The sequence below is a fragment of the Aspergillus alliaceus genome, assembly GCF_009176365.1.
Source record: "Aspergillus alliaceus strain CBS 536.65 unplaced genomic scaffold BDW43scaffold_21, whole genome shotgun sequence".
In the NCBI taxonomy this organism is placed as follows: domain Eukaryota; kingdom Fungi; phylum Ascomycota; class Eurotiomycetes; order Eurotiales; family Aspergillaceae; genus Aspergillus; species Aspergillus alliaceus.
The window spans coordinates 287875-304428 of NW_022474704.1; the positions used below are offsets into that span (position 1 = coordinate 287875).

Sequence of the window (16554 nt, forward strand, 5' to 3'; positions counted from 1 at the left end):
ACTGTCATTCGAAAAGGAGATGGGCGGTGAAGCAGTATATTTTTGTCGACGACTTGTCATGACCAAAAAGCAGTACTTGGAATTGAAAACTTACCAAAGCTCCGGCTTCTCCTTCATGAATTTCTCCATCAACTGTTTGCACTCCTCGTTGTCCAGAACCACCAGTTCCTTGCCACGGTTCTTAAGATATTCCTCTCCTCCCATAAAGCTCTTATTCTCGCCAATGACAACACGCTTCACCTTGTAGAGAATGCAGGCGCCCGTGCACATATCACAGGGTGACAGGGTTGTGTACATAGTAGCACCTTCATAAGCCGAAGCGGGAAGACGACCTGAGTTCTCAAGAGCAGACATCTCCGCCTATTAGAGTCAGCGTAAGCCATTCGCGTTCTTCCAGGTAGGCGGTACTATGCGATTGACTGACATGTAAAACCGCACTCCCTTTCTGGACGCGCATATTATGTCCCCGGCCAAGGACTTTTCCATCCTTGGAGACCAAGGCCGCTCCGATAGGAACTCCGCCCTCGGCGTAACCTTGCTTTGCCTCCTCGAGAGCAGCAATGAATCCGGGGTCTGTTTCCATTGTGTGGGATATATTTAACCTTGATATTCAGGTTACAGAAGGAGAAGGAGAAAGAGAAGGAATGTGAGAGCTCGAATGCAAGGAGGTCGTAAAGATAGGTAGGTAATCGAGAAGGCAATTGAGTGTATGGTAGATAAGTAGTTAGTTAACTTGGTAGGGAGCTGTTATGTAACTCAGCTCTTTCGGGCAAAAATCTGGTGGTCAACTGCCGTTCTTGTTCTAGCTTTACCCGCAGGAACGGTTGGGCACGGTTTAAGTTCTTGTTGGCCAAGTTCTTGATCGAAGTTGATAAGCCTTCGGATCTTCCCTCGTGAGGAGATATCGGGAGTCTACCTAAAACCATGTACCCGCCGATGACTGAGACTTTTATCTCTCAAGGTGAAATGGGAATATGGACGATTCTTTTTTTCGATCTTTTATTTTTTTTTTTATTTTTACTTTTAATTTTTGTATCGAAAATCTAGACTATATATTCTATCGAGTGTGCAAGGGAGTAAACATCAAATCTGAATATATATTTAATAAACGCGGGCTTCTGCGTACTCTGTTGAATTGAATCCATTCCCGACTCATGGAGAAGACATTGATAAAAGATTACTATTAGAGAAGTATAGTTACAGGTTAAGGATATCATAAATTTCAAAAAAAAAAGATATTTATTCTACCGGCTTTCTTCCCTTCCTTTGATATTGTTTCTCTCCCCCTCCACAAGGCAAACACACCCCTCTTTCCATTCCCGAATATTATCGCTTATCGATAAGAAAATATTAACTAGCCATCCGCCGCCACATTGTTGGCCTGGGGCAAATTGGCTGTGCCACAGGTTGGTGAAAGAGAAAAAAAAAAAACTTTAGTTCTAAAGAACCAGATCTTCAACGTATCTGCTCTGTACTGGTTGATTTCTACAAGAATCTAGAACTGTGTCTTTGTTCTTGATTTTAGTTCCTTTCTATTTAACGCAGTTCTAAGATATTATTTCTTGACATATGAAGCCTCCACAACAGTTTATGCTCTGTCATTCATTAATGATTCTGGAGCGAAATAATAATTACCCTTTGGTAATACATAGGCGCTCTGTGGAAGCAAATGGAAAGTGACTTGCTGATACTGTTGAATACTCTGTCGTAAAAGAGCCGTATTGAACAGCAGGCACTGGGGCAAATCCCATGGGGACTGTGTAATGAGTGTCACAAAACCATTAAATTACCAAAGAGGAAAGGGAGCGAAGACCATGGAAGATCAAAGAATTGGATGGAAAGGCAAAGTCAGCCTGTGACATGCGCCAGAAAGGGAAAGCAAAGCCAATCAGGCTGCAAATATGGGACATCGGACCCCTATCGTTTGGACGTTGAAAAGCCAGGCAGAATCTCTTTTCCAGTTTCCTTTGATTTCATTTGGTTGATTTTTACACTTGTTCTCTCTGAAGGTCGTCTTCTTTTTATGGATATCTAAGGAAGAATCTCTAATTATCCTCGGATTTTCGCCTGATTGTATCTCCGGTATCGATCATACCGATTGCACGGGGCTTGGCACATTACTCAGCATTTATTGTACACTAAAAGACCCCTTAGGTGCCTGTCCTGGTATTAGAATTACGCCCCGTCAGCCGCTTGTCGCCGCTCCTGTCTTGATAATCTCGAAGTGGCCGTCAGATCCTTTTTCTTCTCTCCATCAACAATCCCGCCTCTTCAATCACACCCCCAGAGGCTCTCTCTCTACCTTATAGACCCTTCGTTCCGGCTGAACCTACAGGCGAAGTCCTTCTCTCTCTAAGCCAATTCCTTCTTTTCCGTACCCTTCATATCCCCGGGACGATTTCAATCGAAAAGTTCTTGTTTCAATAATTTTCTTATCTGCCTTGTCCTTGTAATCGCCATACAAGCCATCCTTTCCCTAAGTATACGACAAAACACACCCTCACAATGGTCAAGGAAACCAAGTTTTACGACGTTCTCGGGGTGAGTATCTTCATGTCTATCCGTCGTATCTTCTGGGCTCGAAACTGACGGTGAGGCTACTAGGTCACCCCGACAGCCACGGAGGCTCAACTGAAGACGGCCTATAAGAAGGGTGCCCTCAAGTATCACCCTGGTACGTTGCACATGAACCGGTTCCAGTGACCAGCTGGTGCCCCTTAGGGACGGGTTTTGGGCTGGATTTGCTGACAGTTTCCTGTAGACAAGAACGCAAACAACCCAGAAGCCGCCGAAAAGTTCAAGGAACTGTCCCGTGCCTACGAAATTCTCTCCGACCCTCAGAAGCGTTCTATGTACGACCAGCTGGGCGAGGAAGGTCTTGAAAATGGTGGCGGTGCCGGTGGAATGGGTGCAGAGGATCTCTTTGCCCAGTTCTTTGGTGGCGGTGGTGCCTTCGGAGGTATGTTTGGCGGTGGCATGCGGGATCAGGGCCCTAAGAAGGCCCGTACGATCCACCACGTCCACAAGGTCAACCTGGAGGATATCTACCGCGGAAAAGTTTCGAAGTTGGCACTTCAGAAGTCAGTAATCTGCCCTGGATGTGATGGTCGTGGTGGTAAGGAAGGCGCCGTCAAGTCGTGTGGTGGCTGTAACGGTACCGGTATGAAGACTATGATGCGCCAAATGGGACCTATGATCCAGCGATTCCAGACTGTTTGCCCAGACTGCAGTGGTGAGGGCGAGACCATCCGCGAGCGTGACCGCTGCAAGCGCTGCAATGGTAAGAAGACCGTTGTTGAGCGCAAGGTCCTTCACGTTCATGTCGACAAGGGTGTCAAGAATGGCCACAAGATTGAGTTCCGTGGGGAAGGTGACCAGATGCCTGGTGTTCTGCCCGGAGATGTAGTTTTCGAGATTGAGCAGAAGCCTCACCCCCGATTCCAGCGTAAGGAAGATGATCTCTTCTACCACGCTGAGATCGATCTTCTCACCGCTCTTGCTGGTGGTACTATCAACATTGAGCACCTCGATGACCGCTGGTTGACCGTGAACATTGCCCCTGGCGAGGTTATCACTCCTGGTATGTCACTCATATTCATTTACGAGGGTAGAAGAACGAATGCTAACGTTGTCTTTTACATTAGGCGCTATTAAGGTGATCAAGGGCCAGGGTATGCCGTCATTCCGCCACCATGACTTCGGCAACCTCTACATCCAGTTCGATGTTAAGTTCCCTGAGAAGGACCAGCTCAGCAACCTCAACCTCCTGGAACAGGTTCTGCCCCCCCGGTTGGAGCAGCCACAGCCACCAACCGACGGCATGGTGGAAGACTTCGAGCTGGAGGATGTTGATTCCAGCGAGTACTCCCAGGCCCGTGCCCACGGTGCTGGCTCTATGGACGAGGATGATGACGACGTTCCTCCCGGCGCTGAGAGAGTGCAGTGCGCCTCTCAGTAAAGCAGGGGCTTTTCTGTGGTTGAATAAAGTTGCTTTGCTAGGGCATTACTGACGTCGCTTATGATACCTTGCGGGAGCTCAGCCCTGGTATATGCTTTTGTTTTTAATTCCTGTTTTCGATTGATCATTTACTCTGCGATGGCGTTTTCTCGAAGATCCGGAAGATGATACGGGAGATTTCGTGTCGGTTCATTTGCTACATTCCCATCATCATGCTTTGATTCCCATGCATAATGTTCTCTTTCTTGTTTGTCTCTGGTGGGAATGGTGGGTATGGCACTGATGAGATGGACGAGATCATGTTAAACGAGTCAACTTTTTACTTTTCCCCTTTTTCCTTCATCACTTTGGTTGACTCGGGGTGGGTTATGGTGGGTCGATATAGGGGTTGAGCGTGTTTCCACATTATAGACTACAGCGTGGGCTTGGGTATTGAATAGTCCGTTTGTCTGCCAAGTGTTCTTGCCAGCAAGTTGTTTCGAACTGGTTGTCGTAGTTGGAGCCGTCTCGTTGCCGCTCACATGGCCGATTCTGTAGTATTATTCCTTGCATTAGAATTGTGTCTAGAATCTGGACCATTTCTTGGATTTCATTTTCTGCGTGTCCTGATCCTGGGTAAGGGCGTAGATACTCAACCCCTAGTATAGAAGAGCTTTGAGACAACACCAATCCATCACACTCCCTGTCCCTTGAGAATCGTGCGCGGCCACGTCTTTCAGATGACCTTCGGAAACCCACCTAACCCTAGCTATGCTCTCACACCTTTCCCCTCAAAATCCCAGTGCACCCCTTCCAGCGTAACTAGTAGACCCCCGAACACACATAATCTCAAGGAGAGCAGCTGCAGCATATCTCATCACTCTCATGATCTAAATCCATGCCCCACATATCCACATAATCCACCATCCGCATGAAACCCAGAAACTCACAATCCACCATTAGCATCTAAATTCCCCGGAAGGTCAACAGATCCGTCACCTGTTCCATTCCGTGGCCGATCCGTGCGCCCCCTCCCGTACACCTTCGATCAGATTATTTATCCCTGAGTAAGCGGTAGATTCGGGCCCTCGGGAACTGTGCTGAGCCGCAGCAGTACCCCCGCCGGCGGGGGGGGGGGAAGGGGATTGTTTTTGTTTTGTTTTTCGCTTAGGTTGAGACATGCATTGGGATGGTTAATGTCGCTAATGCCGGCTTCGCATTATTAGACCTGTGGGGGCATTGTTTTTGTGAGACGTGGTAGGTAACTAGTTCGTTAGTGGTGTCTTGGGGATTGGTCACTGGTTGTATGCATTGAATGATGGTTCATTGTTTTGGGGGCCAGGAGATGTGGAATGACGTCAGGCGTTTTTTTTTTTGTTGCCTGAGGTTTGCGGTGTATTGGGTTTGTGTTTGGGTTCCCCAGAGGGGGTGTTGGTTTGTTAGTTTTGAGTCTGTCTGCGGTTGAGTCTTTGGTTAGTTTGGTTTGGTTTCTTTACTTGGGTGAAGTCTTTTGTTTTCGGGGGTAGAAGGTAAGTAAGGGGGGTGCAGTTGAGTGTCTCCATGGTTTGTTTCAATGTATGGATCTCAATGGGTAAGATACTAGTATGGCTCGGAGTGTGAAGTATGAGTATGAGTATGTAATGTGTGTACTCCAGTATTAGCTCTGAGATCGACTCTGGGGTAGAGGTCAGGTGGCCTGGGGCTCTTTCAGTCGTATCAAACCAGAGCTACATATAGTTGCTTCGTGATTGGACCATGTGATCAGCGACAATTAGTAGCAACGTCTCTCTTTCTTTGGAGGATAACTCCTCAAGCTGAGCATGTCAATCATGTGGGGAGAAAACAAAGAGCCATAAAAGCATTTGGATGATAGTTATAAGCGAACCCACGAGAGCATTTTGGCGCGCCACAACTAAGTCAGCGTGCCAGAGGTTGTTAGATCTCATGCTCAAAACGTGGCATGTGCCGCCTGATATTTTTTCCCTTGCACTGCTTATAGACACGTTCAGCGGTTAAAAGATAAAATAATCGAAAGGAGAAAAGAAAGGTGACTTGTAGGGTTGAAATGACCTCATATACTTAGATACTGACGAGGCTGAAGTCCGTGTAAGGCCCGACTATATACATGGAATCCTGCGAGACATGACAAGAAGAGGCCTGACCGCACACTTGTCAGGCGACCGGAAGTTTACTCAAGTATCACATCCTAGCAGGGGATAAGTGGCTTGCATCTCTGAGGCATGACCGTGCTTTTGGGTTGGGGTTCAGGAAGTCTAAAGCACGCCTTCGCAGCAGGGATCTGTCCGTAAGATGGGACATGGATGATGAGATTTTTTATAATTGGAGGTGAAATTGCAATACGAGAGAACGGGAACTCCGCGGAATAGGCGCAGTTAGGATGATGCTAGCGAGTAGTTTCATGCACCATGTATCCCATTGAGAAAGTGTATTCCGAATGGGATTTAATCATCCATACCGATGACTCAAAAGGGGAAGGGATGGAATCCAGTATATACACCTCCCTTGTCCAGATTCTGTACTTGAGGCTTGGCTACGGTCCTGTTAAATGTCCGTATCAGACAATATCAATTAGTAGCCGCACTTGTTGGGCTAGGGATTTCTCCTAAACGAGCCAACAATGGACAACGGGAGTGATAAGATCGATGACGCGATTTTGATCTCGATGGTGTTAGAGTGGGGAAGTATGCAGGAAGGAAGTAAGCTCGAGAGATGCAGGAGACCAGTCAAAGTGGTGAGAAATCATTGGCGAGCGACAGTGCCACTAGACTCACTATCCAAGAGCTCTATATGTACCTAGGGCCAATGCGGCCCTTCTGTACACTATGCTGCACCGGGATTGGACGGTCGTTGTCCCCGTCCGTACTGTGTAAAGTACTTTACCTTCGTTTAACTAGTCTAATGAAAATGTTAAATTATGTTTGGGATCCAGACTAGGTTAGAGCCGGTATACCTTAAATGCCACGCAGCTGACATGGTGAACGAAATGAGATGCCGCCATAACATTCCGTCTTCTTATAGGTACGGAGACCCAATCATTACTACCTCCAGGAGACCCAGAACGCCAAGACCAACCGGTAATGTCTTCGTAGGGGAGGAAAAGCCGACGGAAGCTGCCCGCGTCAATGATACTTCTGATACGACTACAGTGACGACGACACAGATTGGATAGAATTCGGGGGGAAGTGAGTTAAGCCTCGAACTCATCAGAAATTTTACGTCTCTGCAGCACTAGAGACGTTCTAAAGGGACTAGAAGAGAAAAACTAGAAGAGACTTCCAAGGTCGATACTTACTCGAATCAGACACTTTCCACACGTGGACCGGCTTGCTTTCACCATCAAAGTGAGTGATGGCGTGTTCTACCGCCATCCCCATTGGCCTGGAGATGGGTGGTGGGGACGTGAATGGTGTTGCTCACTCCCGCTGATTGGCTGTGGACCTTCTGCAGGTTGTTCTTTCCTGTGGGCGGTCAGCCTGGGCAATATCGAACAATGGGGGAGTTTTCTATCAGTGATGGCAGATGCACATCTCGCGTCCTATGGGAGATGACCGGATACTCCGTACCCTTGGATGGTTTGCCTTCACCATGGGAACCCATTTGCCGATTGACTTTTCCCAGATACTGATCATCCATGGACTGGGGCCATGGGCGGAACCATGCTCCACGGCTCAGCGTCATCTCTCGCTTCGAGACTCCTCGTCACCCAGTCCACCTCAACGGCTCTTACGCCAGCATTCCATTCTCTGACAAGCTTGATACAACCTCGCCCCTGCTAGACTCTCTTGCCCTTGGCGATCCATAGTGGATCAGCTGCTCCATCACTGCGCGTTTCTACTCACACTCGTTCGCAATGAGGATTCTGATCCTTTCTCTCATTCGTTTATTTTCTTTGATTATTCTTTTTTTCTCTTTCTTTTCTATTTTTATTTTTCATTCGCTGACACTTGCTTCCTATGCGGGCCACTGCTCGTATGAACCTCTCTCTTCTTTTAAGTGCCCATAATGGAGTCGTTTTAATTACCATCCGTGATTATCAATTCCGTCTGATCATCTCCATTGATCGATTCCATATTGTTCCTTGCCGTTGGCAGATATCCACTCGCAACCCTTCCAGAGTTGCATGACTTATCTAAAGTAGTCGATTTCTTGATGCTCTATTTACATAACCGAACTTTTCTCCCCGTATTGCCTTTTTTTGCCTCTTTCCCACCATATTTTCTTTTTTTCGTTTTTGTGATCTAGCGGGTAAACATCAGTCTCGTGCGCCCAGTACTCCTACTACTAGTTTCCCCCACGCGCCTTTTGATATTATATTCCTTTTTTATTTAAATTAAAATTAATATCTTCTACTCGTTCAAAGATGAGACTACTCTCAACCCTAGTTGAATAGAATCTTTTTTATTTTATTTAGTGGTTGTGGGGAGCTAGCAATTCGACTTCCCTGCTCCTGATCACGACATCGCTCTTGGCCGTCCCGTCATTTCACTTTAAATCTACCCACTCGACCAGCATTTCCCTCCATTATCAATTTCTCCACAGGCTCTGATGGACCTTGCTTGAGTTCGCATTGACATCAACCTTCCTCTCTCTACATCTTCTTTTCTTTTCCTCCCTCCATCCGGCTCTTTTCACCTTACCCCCTGCTTGATCTCAAATCACTGGTGATCTATAGTTTTATACACTTTGGGCTAGTCCCGCCCCGACCCTACATACTCAACTCCCATCAGGAGCAATCATGTCGGGCGATACCAAAACCAAGGTCGGTCACGGCCTAGCTAAGGCCTTGGGGATCAAGATCGGCTACCGGGATCCTTTGGGAGCCCATTCAGACCCGGTTACACGAGGCGAGTCGACTTTCTCCATGGGAACTGTCGACACATACTCCTATCTTGAACCTGAGCCTACTTCCGGGGAGTGGCTTCTAGAGCTCTGCCCAACCTGGTCACAGGTAGCCCATTATTTCTACAGCCTTTTCCCCTTCCTTTCGTGGATCACGAGGTACAATATGCAGTGGTTTCTGGGGGACTTGATTGCTGGTAAGAGCTATACTTCCCGGTTCTGTCAGTAAATGGACAGAATGCTGACCAAGATATAGGCGTGACAGTTGGTGCTGTAGTCGTTCCGCAGGGTATGGCTTACGCGAAATTGGCAGAGCTTCCTGTGGAGTATGGCCTGTATTCATCCTTCATGGGTGTCCTTATCTATTGGTTTTTCGCCACGTCGAAGGATATCACCATTGGTGTAAGTTAATTCTCATTCAAGTCGATACAGTGGAACCATTTTGCTGATGGAATTATCTTCCTATTATAGCCGGTGGCTGTCATGTCTACCCTGGTAGGTACAGTGGTGACCGAGGCGCACGAAAAGATTCCCGATGTTGAACCGCATGTAATCGCCTCCTGTCTGGCTATCATTTGTGGAGCGATTGTTTGCGCCATGGGTCTGCTGCGACTAGGATTCATCGTGGACTTTATTCCTCTGCCGGCAATCTCAGCCTTCATGACGGGTTCCGCTATCAACATCTGTTCCGGTCAGGTCAAAGACATGCTGGGAGAGACGGCAAGCTTTTCGACAAAAGATTCTACATACCTGGTGATCATCAACACGCTGAAGCATCTTCCCTCTGCAAAACTCGATGCCGCCATGGGTGTCACTGCCTTGGCTATGCTTTACTTAATCCGCTCGGGCTGTAATTTTGGCGCGAGGAAGTTCCCCCGTCACGCCAAGGTCTGGTTCTTCGTATCGACTTTGCGGACCGTGTTCGTGATCTTGTTCTATACAATGATCAGTGCAGCCACGAATCTGCACCGGCGGGATAATCCCGCATTCAAGCTCCTGGGGAAGGTTCCTCGGGGTTTCCAACATGCGGCGGTCCCTCAGGTGAACAGCAGGATTATCAAGACTTTTGCTAATGAGCTTCCTGCTTCCGTTATCGTCCTGCTGATCGAACACATTGCTATCTCCAAGTCCTTTGGCCGTGTCAACAACTACACCATTGATCCATCCCAGGAGCTGGTCGCAATTGGTGTGTCGAACCTGCTTGGACCATTCCTCGGCGGGTACCCAGCAACTGGATCGTTCTCCCGGACCGCAATCAAATCGAAAGCTGGTGTCCGCACCCCGCTTGCCGGTGTCATTACCGCGGTGGTTGTCCTTCTTGCCATCTACGCTCTGCCCGCTCTCTTCTTCTATATCCCGAAAGCTTCCCTTGCTGGTGTCATCATCCACGCGGTCGGCGATCTGGTCACGCCGCCAAACACGGTGTACCAATTCTGGCGTGTTTCGCCCCTGGATGCGATCATCTTCTTCATCGGTGTTTTTGTTACCGTTTTCACCACAATTGAAATCGGAATCTATTGTACGGTCTGTGTGTCGGCGGCAATACTGCTTTTCCGCGTCGCCAAAGCCCGCGGTCAATTCCTCGGACAAGTCACAATCCACTCGGTGGTTGGTGACCACTTGGTCCAGGAGGATGGGAAATATGGGTCTGGCAACTCCCCCAATACCCCTGGCGACGGCAAAGATGGATCAGGTCGGTCTATCTTCCTGCCTATCAACCACACGGATGGATCGAATCCCGATATCGAGGTGCAGCAGCCTTACCCTGGTATCTTCATCTACCGATTCTCCGAAGGATTCAACTACCCCAACGCCAATCACTACACGGACTATCTGGTCGACACGATCTTTAAGAACACGCGTCGCACAAATCCTTTCTCGTACGGCGAACCGGGCGATCGACCCTGGAACAACCCAGGCCCTCGCAGGGGCAAGGCCGAAGAAGACCGATCGCATCTACCCATACTGCAGGCTGTCATCCTTGACTTCTCGTCTGTCAACAATGTTGATGTGACCTCTATCCAGAACCTCATCGATGTCCGCAACCAACTCGACCTCTACGCTTCCCCCAAGACTGTGCAGTGGCATTTTGCTCATATCAACAATCGCTGGACCAAGCGAGCCCTTGCAGCTGCCGGTTTTGGCTTCCCATCCCCTGACTCCGGCGACGGATTCCATCGGTGGAAGCCAATCTTCAGCGTTGCCGAGATTGAAGGCCGTGCCTCTGCTGCTGCCCACGCAGAGATGGTGAACAACGAGCACGTCCAGCAGCAGGGCCTCAAGAGCGAGGATCTCGAGCATGGCTTCAAGCATGATTCACATGCCGTGGAGCGGGAGACTCACGGTATTGAAGAGTCTTCCGATAGCAGCAGCACTGATGACAAATTGCAACATGATCTGAAGAACAGCAAAGCATACCGCAATCGCCGAAAGGTCGCTTTGGTCCAGGGTCTCAACCGGCCATTCTTCCACATTGACCTGACTAGTGCATTGCAGAGTGCCCTAGCCAACGCGGGTGATGATCCAGACCCTAAGATGAATGTTCTCAATGCATAGTCATATCTTATTTTTCTTAATATTTCCCTGTCACTTATGCTAAACTCCCTGGTCGGAGTCCTCTTTCCATAGGGCCCTGTGCAGGGCCTGTCAACTTCCGTTATATAATGTTTGTTTCAAGCGAGGCCGTCCACTCTGTGCTTTTGAATTTTGTTGGTTGGAATCTCGTTGCGAGATACATACATATACCCCTGACACCTGGCTTTTGTGTATATAGATAGACTTTTTTATTGATGCACATATACATCCATGCAAACTTCATTCTGTTCAAGTTCACATATTCTATCTTTAGGCTCTGGGCTTCAATGATAGTGTCATAAACAGCTGCTTACTGATGAGCGGGTAAATGGTAGTGGTCATTTCGAGGGCATTCGCGACCTTTTGATTATATGTCAAAAAGAATCTATGTACGATAACGACAAGAACTCCTCTGACGAGCTTTACTTTGTATTTACTATGCTAGTGCATGCCCCCCCTCGCTTCAAATAATGACTACTTCACACTTAAAAGGCTGCAGAAAAATTCAAAACACAACGGTATTCATTAAACCCGTAATGAATAGGATGTGTCTATATAAGCACCTCGAATCCCAATACTAGCAGATGTTAGTCTTGCCTCCGGCAAAGAAAGAATGACTCCATGAATTTAGCAAGAGAACATTTAACTTCAGACTGTTCTGCAACGTCCGGCATATATTGCTCTGACCTAATAGATGCTGGAATATTGGTCGTCTATATTACACAACTGACATCGTGCTACTCTCGAGCGGTTTGCTGATTGCCTCCTGTGCAGGAGGTCGTATTTGATACGGATTATAACCGCGGGTGCTATCTGGGCAGTAGACGAATGAATTGATCAAAACGAAGATATTAAATGACTAACTGCGTTGGACACATCTGAGAAAATGTTTCAATCTGGCGTCCACAAACATCAACTAAAGCAAAAGAAAAGAACCGAAGGAAAGTGATAAACACCCAACTCGCTGCCCTAAGCTCCAGAACTTGACTAGACTTCTCGCGAGAATATCACCGAGTCATGCGCACTATGGAACGTGTGACTTACCGTTTTGATATCAACCCTGGCATGCCTTGGGCAGCATTGGAAAGTGCGTTAATCACTCATTATGATGCCAAGTAGGCTCAGCCTGGCCTTTTACTTTTATTTATCGCAATGTTATAGATTTAGATTACTAGTAGTTTTCCCAGTTCGTATTACATAGGATATGACAATCATGCTTCCACAAAAGAACGACGAAACTGAAAGATTGTGAAGCTATTACTGACCCCAGAAAGTATGGACCAGCCTCTCGACAACCGTAGAGAGAAGCTATACCTCCTGTGCAGTTCGAGATCTATCACGACTCTCGGAGTGGATTAGGGCTGGCTTTGCCGGTCTGTAAGGTCCTCGCGGCCACATCAACTGGGTCGGCTGATAACGCATCAATGCAAAGCTCAATATACGTATGTAGGAGAGGTAATCTTAGATTGTGTTAGATCTGGTCTCTTAGACGTGTTCGCCAAGTCCGAACTATCAGTGGCACAGCCCTGCGAATCCGCGATCTACATCAGGCCGCGCCCACCTCCGAAATCGTTGAAGGCAGGAGGTGATTGGTCTTTAGAAATATAAGTATAAAGCCCTCTACTAGTAAACTTTTCTACTATCTAAATGGATACTTTGGAATGCAATTTAGCTTAGGCCGTGAGGGTCACATAAATCCCGAACGATGGAGATCTGTAGGTTTCATTCCCAACATAATCATGAACTCAAAGGGCCTAGAATTCAAGGAGCAGAAAACTTCATATTCCGCATAACAAAGAGTGGCCAACCCAGGTGGTCCACATCATAGAAATAAGGGTATTCTCTCTTCCCCCTTCTTTGCTTCAACTATCACTCTTAAGACGCAGATCGCGGACCAACTCCGGGCTCTAAACGACGTTGAGCCCGATTCTCGCCCCATAGCTGGCCCGATCATGGCCAGAATCAGAGCACTATGTTGATTAAAACACCACTGGAGTAGGCATTGAATGATATTAGAGGCGCTTGGCAGGGAAATGGATGAAGTGTATTTTAACTCACCACTTCCCTCCGCCTGCTTCCGATTTCATGAAACCTTCCAACCCACCATCCATCCATTGATCACTAGCCTACAGCCATGACTCTCACCGTCCACCATTTGCACATCTCCCAGTCAGAGCGCATCGCCGGGCTATGCGAAGAGCTAGGCATTGATTATGAGCTCAAGACATACAAGCGGGCGCCCCTCCTAGGCCCCGCCCGACTACAAAGCTTTGCATCCCCAAGAGACCGCGCCCGTCATCCAAGACGGCGACTTGACGCTGGCCGAGAGCGGCGCATGCACCGAGTATATCTGCCACATACATGCCCAGGGCCAGTTATTCCTGCCCCCGAGGCATCCAGCATATGCTGACTTTCTGTACTGGTGGCATTGGTCCAACGGTACCTTTATGCCCACCATGATGAAGTCTATGTCGCTGCGGTCGCTCAAGTTGAGTGGTGACAGTTCCCACATGATTATGACCAATAGCCGTTTCAAGAGGGCGTTTACGGCGCTTAATGACAGACTACACAACAATGAGTGGCTTGCTGGGAGTTTACGGTGGCAGATATCATGGTTGTGTTCGTGCTCACTACCTTACGGTATTGGTTTCCCTACGGTCTGGATGAGTACGAGAATGTGGCCAAGTATCTTCAGCGTGTTGGGGGGCAGAGAGGCATATCAGAAGGCGATGAGAAAGTGTGAGCCAGACCTGGAACCAGCGTTGGGGGTTGATCTACTGAAGAAGGAGGAATAAATAATTGGAAGGAGTAGCGAATTATCACGTATATTAATCACCGCTCAAGAATAGAAATGAAAAGAAGGGCTAGAACTCCGCTATATAGCCAATTTACAGACATCAGGAAGAATAGTGCTTCTTATGAAAGGCAGCTGCCTCGTTGCCCGCTATTCTTCCGAAGACAACGCATTCTAGAAGCGATGATCCTCCCAAGCGATTCTGACCATGAAGACCTCCTGTAACCTCTCCTGCCGCCCACAGACCCTTGATCGGGGTTCCATCTTTAGCTAGCACTTGGGTATGCTCATCAATTGTAGCGCCTCCCATCGTAAAGTGTGTAACAGGGGTGACTTTTCCAATGTAGACTACGGAGTCCGATGTCACGTCCGTCAGAGACCAGTTGCCGAAAGCCGTACGGCCAAACTCATCCTTCTCTTTGCCGGAAACAATATCTGCATATTTCCTGACCGTGTCAAGCATCGATGGATCAAGCTCGCCCACCGTAGTCTTGCGCACCAACCCTTTCCATAAATAGAACCCCATATGCGACCCCAAGGCAGCAGCAGTCCCTTCATCCAAGAGAAGATTGACATCCCACTGACGCGCATCTGTCTCCAACGGCTTCGCCGAGCGCATAATAACATTCGTAATATGCTCTCGAGTCTCCAGCTCGTTCACAAACCGAGTCCCATCTCCTAGAAGCAGAATCCCCCCTTCGCCACGAAGCGCTTCCGCCGCAAGGATCTTAACAGACGCCGAGGGCTCTTTCTCATCCAAGAAACCAGTTGGATGAATCTGCACCTGTTCCATATCCACCAGTCCAGCCCCAACTTCCTCAAGAAGCGGCTGCGTCCCCTCCACCGCCTGATTCGTCGACGGTATCCCAGCCAAATCAGGCCGATACTTCGCCAGCAGTCCATGGGCGTCACCGGCAAATCCACCACTCGCAAACACAACCGGCCCATTAAGCGTGGTCCTACTATCCTCCTCACCCGCATACTGAACCCCCAAGACCTCCCCCGCCTCCCTTAACACCCTGGTAACCCTCGCCCCCTCCCTCAATTGAAAAAGCTTGTTCGCTTTCAACGGATCCAAAAGCGCACTCACGATTGAAATCCCCGGCGGCCGTTGGCCTGCCCCCCGATGCGTCCGCGGCTGACTATGCCCCCCCAACCGACAAACCTTACTCAAGTCCACCCCCTTCTCCTCCGACAGCCAGTAAACCGCCTCCGCAGATGAAGCAGTAAGGGTCGAAATAAGTGATTCCCGCCGTTTATGCTCCTCCGCCGGGGACGATGCGAGGACGTTCCCTGCTGATTTGACCGTGTCGGCGAAGAATAGCTCTTGCGAGTCACTGCCGCCCTCGGGTTGGAATTTTGTGGGCGCCCCGTTTATGCCGGATGAAGCTTTCATGCTGTTTCCACCGGCTTTGGGGGCTCGCTCGAGCATTATGACGGGGACTTGGTGGGAGATGAGTTGTGTTGCTGCTGATAGGCCAGCCAGGCCGGAGCCAACCACTATTACGGGTTGGGGTTGCGTCAGGGGAGACGAGAGGAGGGATGGGGATGTGCTCATTGTTGGGATGATTTTGGAGATATTGTTTTGTAGGGGGTTTAGTAGGAATTGAAGGGGACGGAGATTCATGCTCTGGTTGTCGAAGTCGAGGTTGGCTGAAGGGTTGGTGATGATATTGTATTTATTTTTTGATTGACCGAGAATCGTATGATATCAAGATCATTCCACCCCCGCGGGAATAATTATCGTTGCTTCCGAGACACTCATGAAACGTTGGACATACATTCATTCCATTCCTCGGGGATTTATTTGGTTTATCTTCCGGGTTGCGTGTAACTTAATATTCACGACGTGGTAAAGTAGGCCCGAGGCACTTGTTCGTTTACTATGAACGTGATGTATGTATATACACTGTAAAAGCACAAGATCGGATGTCTCTATCTAAATTCTATAGTGTTTCTAATAAAAAAAAAAAAAAAAAAAAAAAAAAATAAAAAAAAAAAAAAAAAAAAAAAAAAAAAAAAAAAAAAAAAAAAAGGAAAGAAAAGAAAAAGACAAAGACAAAGAGTTTTAATTCCCTTTTTCTTTAAAAAAAAAAAAAAAAGAAAGAAAACAAATCCATACTGTAGCAGGCTAGCAGTAGTAATAGGATATCTTTGTTTCCTGTCAATATACGATGCCCTAATCCCTACTATAGGACCAAGCTTGCATACAGATCGGATATACGCTAGTGGTATCCTCTAGTAGTAACTAAAGCCCTTGCAACCCGACGCAAACTGCGGGCCTCTTATCCCTGTCAAATATTCGAAAACCCCAGGGTACTTTAATTAGACAGGACTAGGATAGAGCTAAAATACGTGATCACTTCTTCGTGGCACTCTTATATCTGAA

General features: G+C 48.0%; 5 protein-coding genes across 5 annotated transcripts; 3 read left to right on the forward strand and 2 right to left on the reverse strand.

Moving 5' to 3' along the window:
* Positions 1–90: 90 nt before the first annotated feature.
* On the reverse strand, positions 91–583 carry BDW43DRAFT_311002 (cytosine deaminase; the record flags this gene model as incomplete). Its single annotated transcript, XM_032047095.1, has 2 exons — positions 91–360; positions 425–583. 2 exons carry the CDS (start codon positions 581–583, stop codon positions 91–93), a joined length of 429 nt encoding a protein of 142 aa, XP_031900493.1.
* A 1687-nt stretch (positions 584–2270) lies between these two features.
* Positions 2271–4075, forward strand: BDW43DRAFT_83584 (type I HSP40 co-chaperone YDJ1). Its single transcript, XM_032050580.1, has 4 exons — positions 2271–2541; positions 2605–2674; positions 2762–3580; positions 3645–4075. The coding sequence occupies exons 1-4, from the start codon at positions 2506–2508 to the stop codon at positions 3956–3958; spliced, it is 1239 nt and encodes a 412-aa protein (XP_031900494.1). The 5' UTR covers positions 2271–2505; the 3' UTR covers positions 3959–4075.
* A 4124-nt stretch (positions 4076–8199) lies between these two features.
* BDW43DRAFT_83757 (SLC26/SulP family anion transporter) lies at positions 8200–11403 on the forward strand. Its single transcript, XM_032050581.1, has 3 exons — positions 8200–8994; positions 9054–9199; positions 9269–11403. Exons 1-3 carry the CDS (start codon positions 8694–8696, stop codon positions 11351–11353), a joined length of 2532 nt encoding a protein of 843 aa, XP_031900495.1. The 5' UTR covers positions 8200–8693; the 3' UTR covers positions 11354–11403.
* Positions 11404–13505: 2102 nt separating this feature from the next.
* On the forward strand, positions 13506–14166 carry BDW43DRAFT_311005 (uncharacterized protein; the record flags this gene model as incomplete). The annotated part of the gene is made up of 2 exons (XM_032047096.1): positions 13506–13715; positions 13741–14166. 2 exons carry the CDS (start codon positions 13506–13508, stop codon positions 14164–14166), a joined length of 636 nt encoding a protein of 211 aa, XP_031900496.1.
* A 6-nt stretch (positions 14167–14172) lies between these two features.
* Positions 14173–15798, reverse strand: frdA (putative FAD dependent oxidoreductase). Its single transcript, XM_032041889.1, has one exon. The coding sequence runs from the start codon at positions 15790–15792 to the stop codon at positions 14269–14271; it is 1524 nt and encodes a 507-aa protein (XP_031900497.1). The 5' UTR covers positions 15793–15798; the 3' UTR covers positions 14173–14268.
* Between the last annotated feature and the right edge of the window lie 756 nt (positions 15799–16554).

Coding starts and splice junctions, on each gene's coding strand:
- BDW43DRAFT_83584 (XM_032050580.1), top strand. CDS start 2,506: ATGGTCAAGGAAACCAAGTTTTACGACGTTCTCGGG. Junction 2,675..2,761: donor TGCCCTCAAGTATCACCCTG/GTACGTTGCACA, acceptor AGTTTCCTGTAG/ACAAGAACGCAAACAACCCA. Junction 3,581..3,644: donor TGGCGAGGTTATCACTCCTG/GTATGTCACTCA, acceptor CTTTTACATTAG/GCGCTATTAAGGTGATCAAG.
- BDW43DRAFT_83757 (XM_032050581.1), top strand. CDS start 8,694: ATGTCGGGCGATACCAAAACCAAGGTCGGTCACGGCCTAGCTAAGGCC. Junction 8,995..9,053: donor TCTGGGGGACTTGATTGCTG/GTAAGAGCTATA, acceptor ACCAAGATATAG/GCGTGACAGTTGGTGCTGTA. Junction 9,200..9,268: donor CGAAGGATATCACCATTGGT/GTAAGTTAATTC, acceptor TTCCTATTATAG/CCGGTGGCTGTCATGTCTAC.
- frdA (XM_032041889.1), bottom strand. CDS start 15,792: ATGAATCTCCGTCCCCTTCAATTCCTACTAAACCCCCTACAAAACAAT.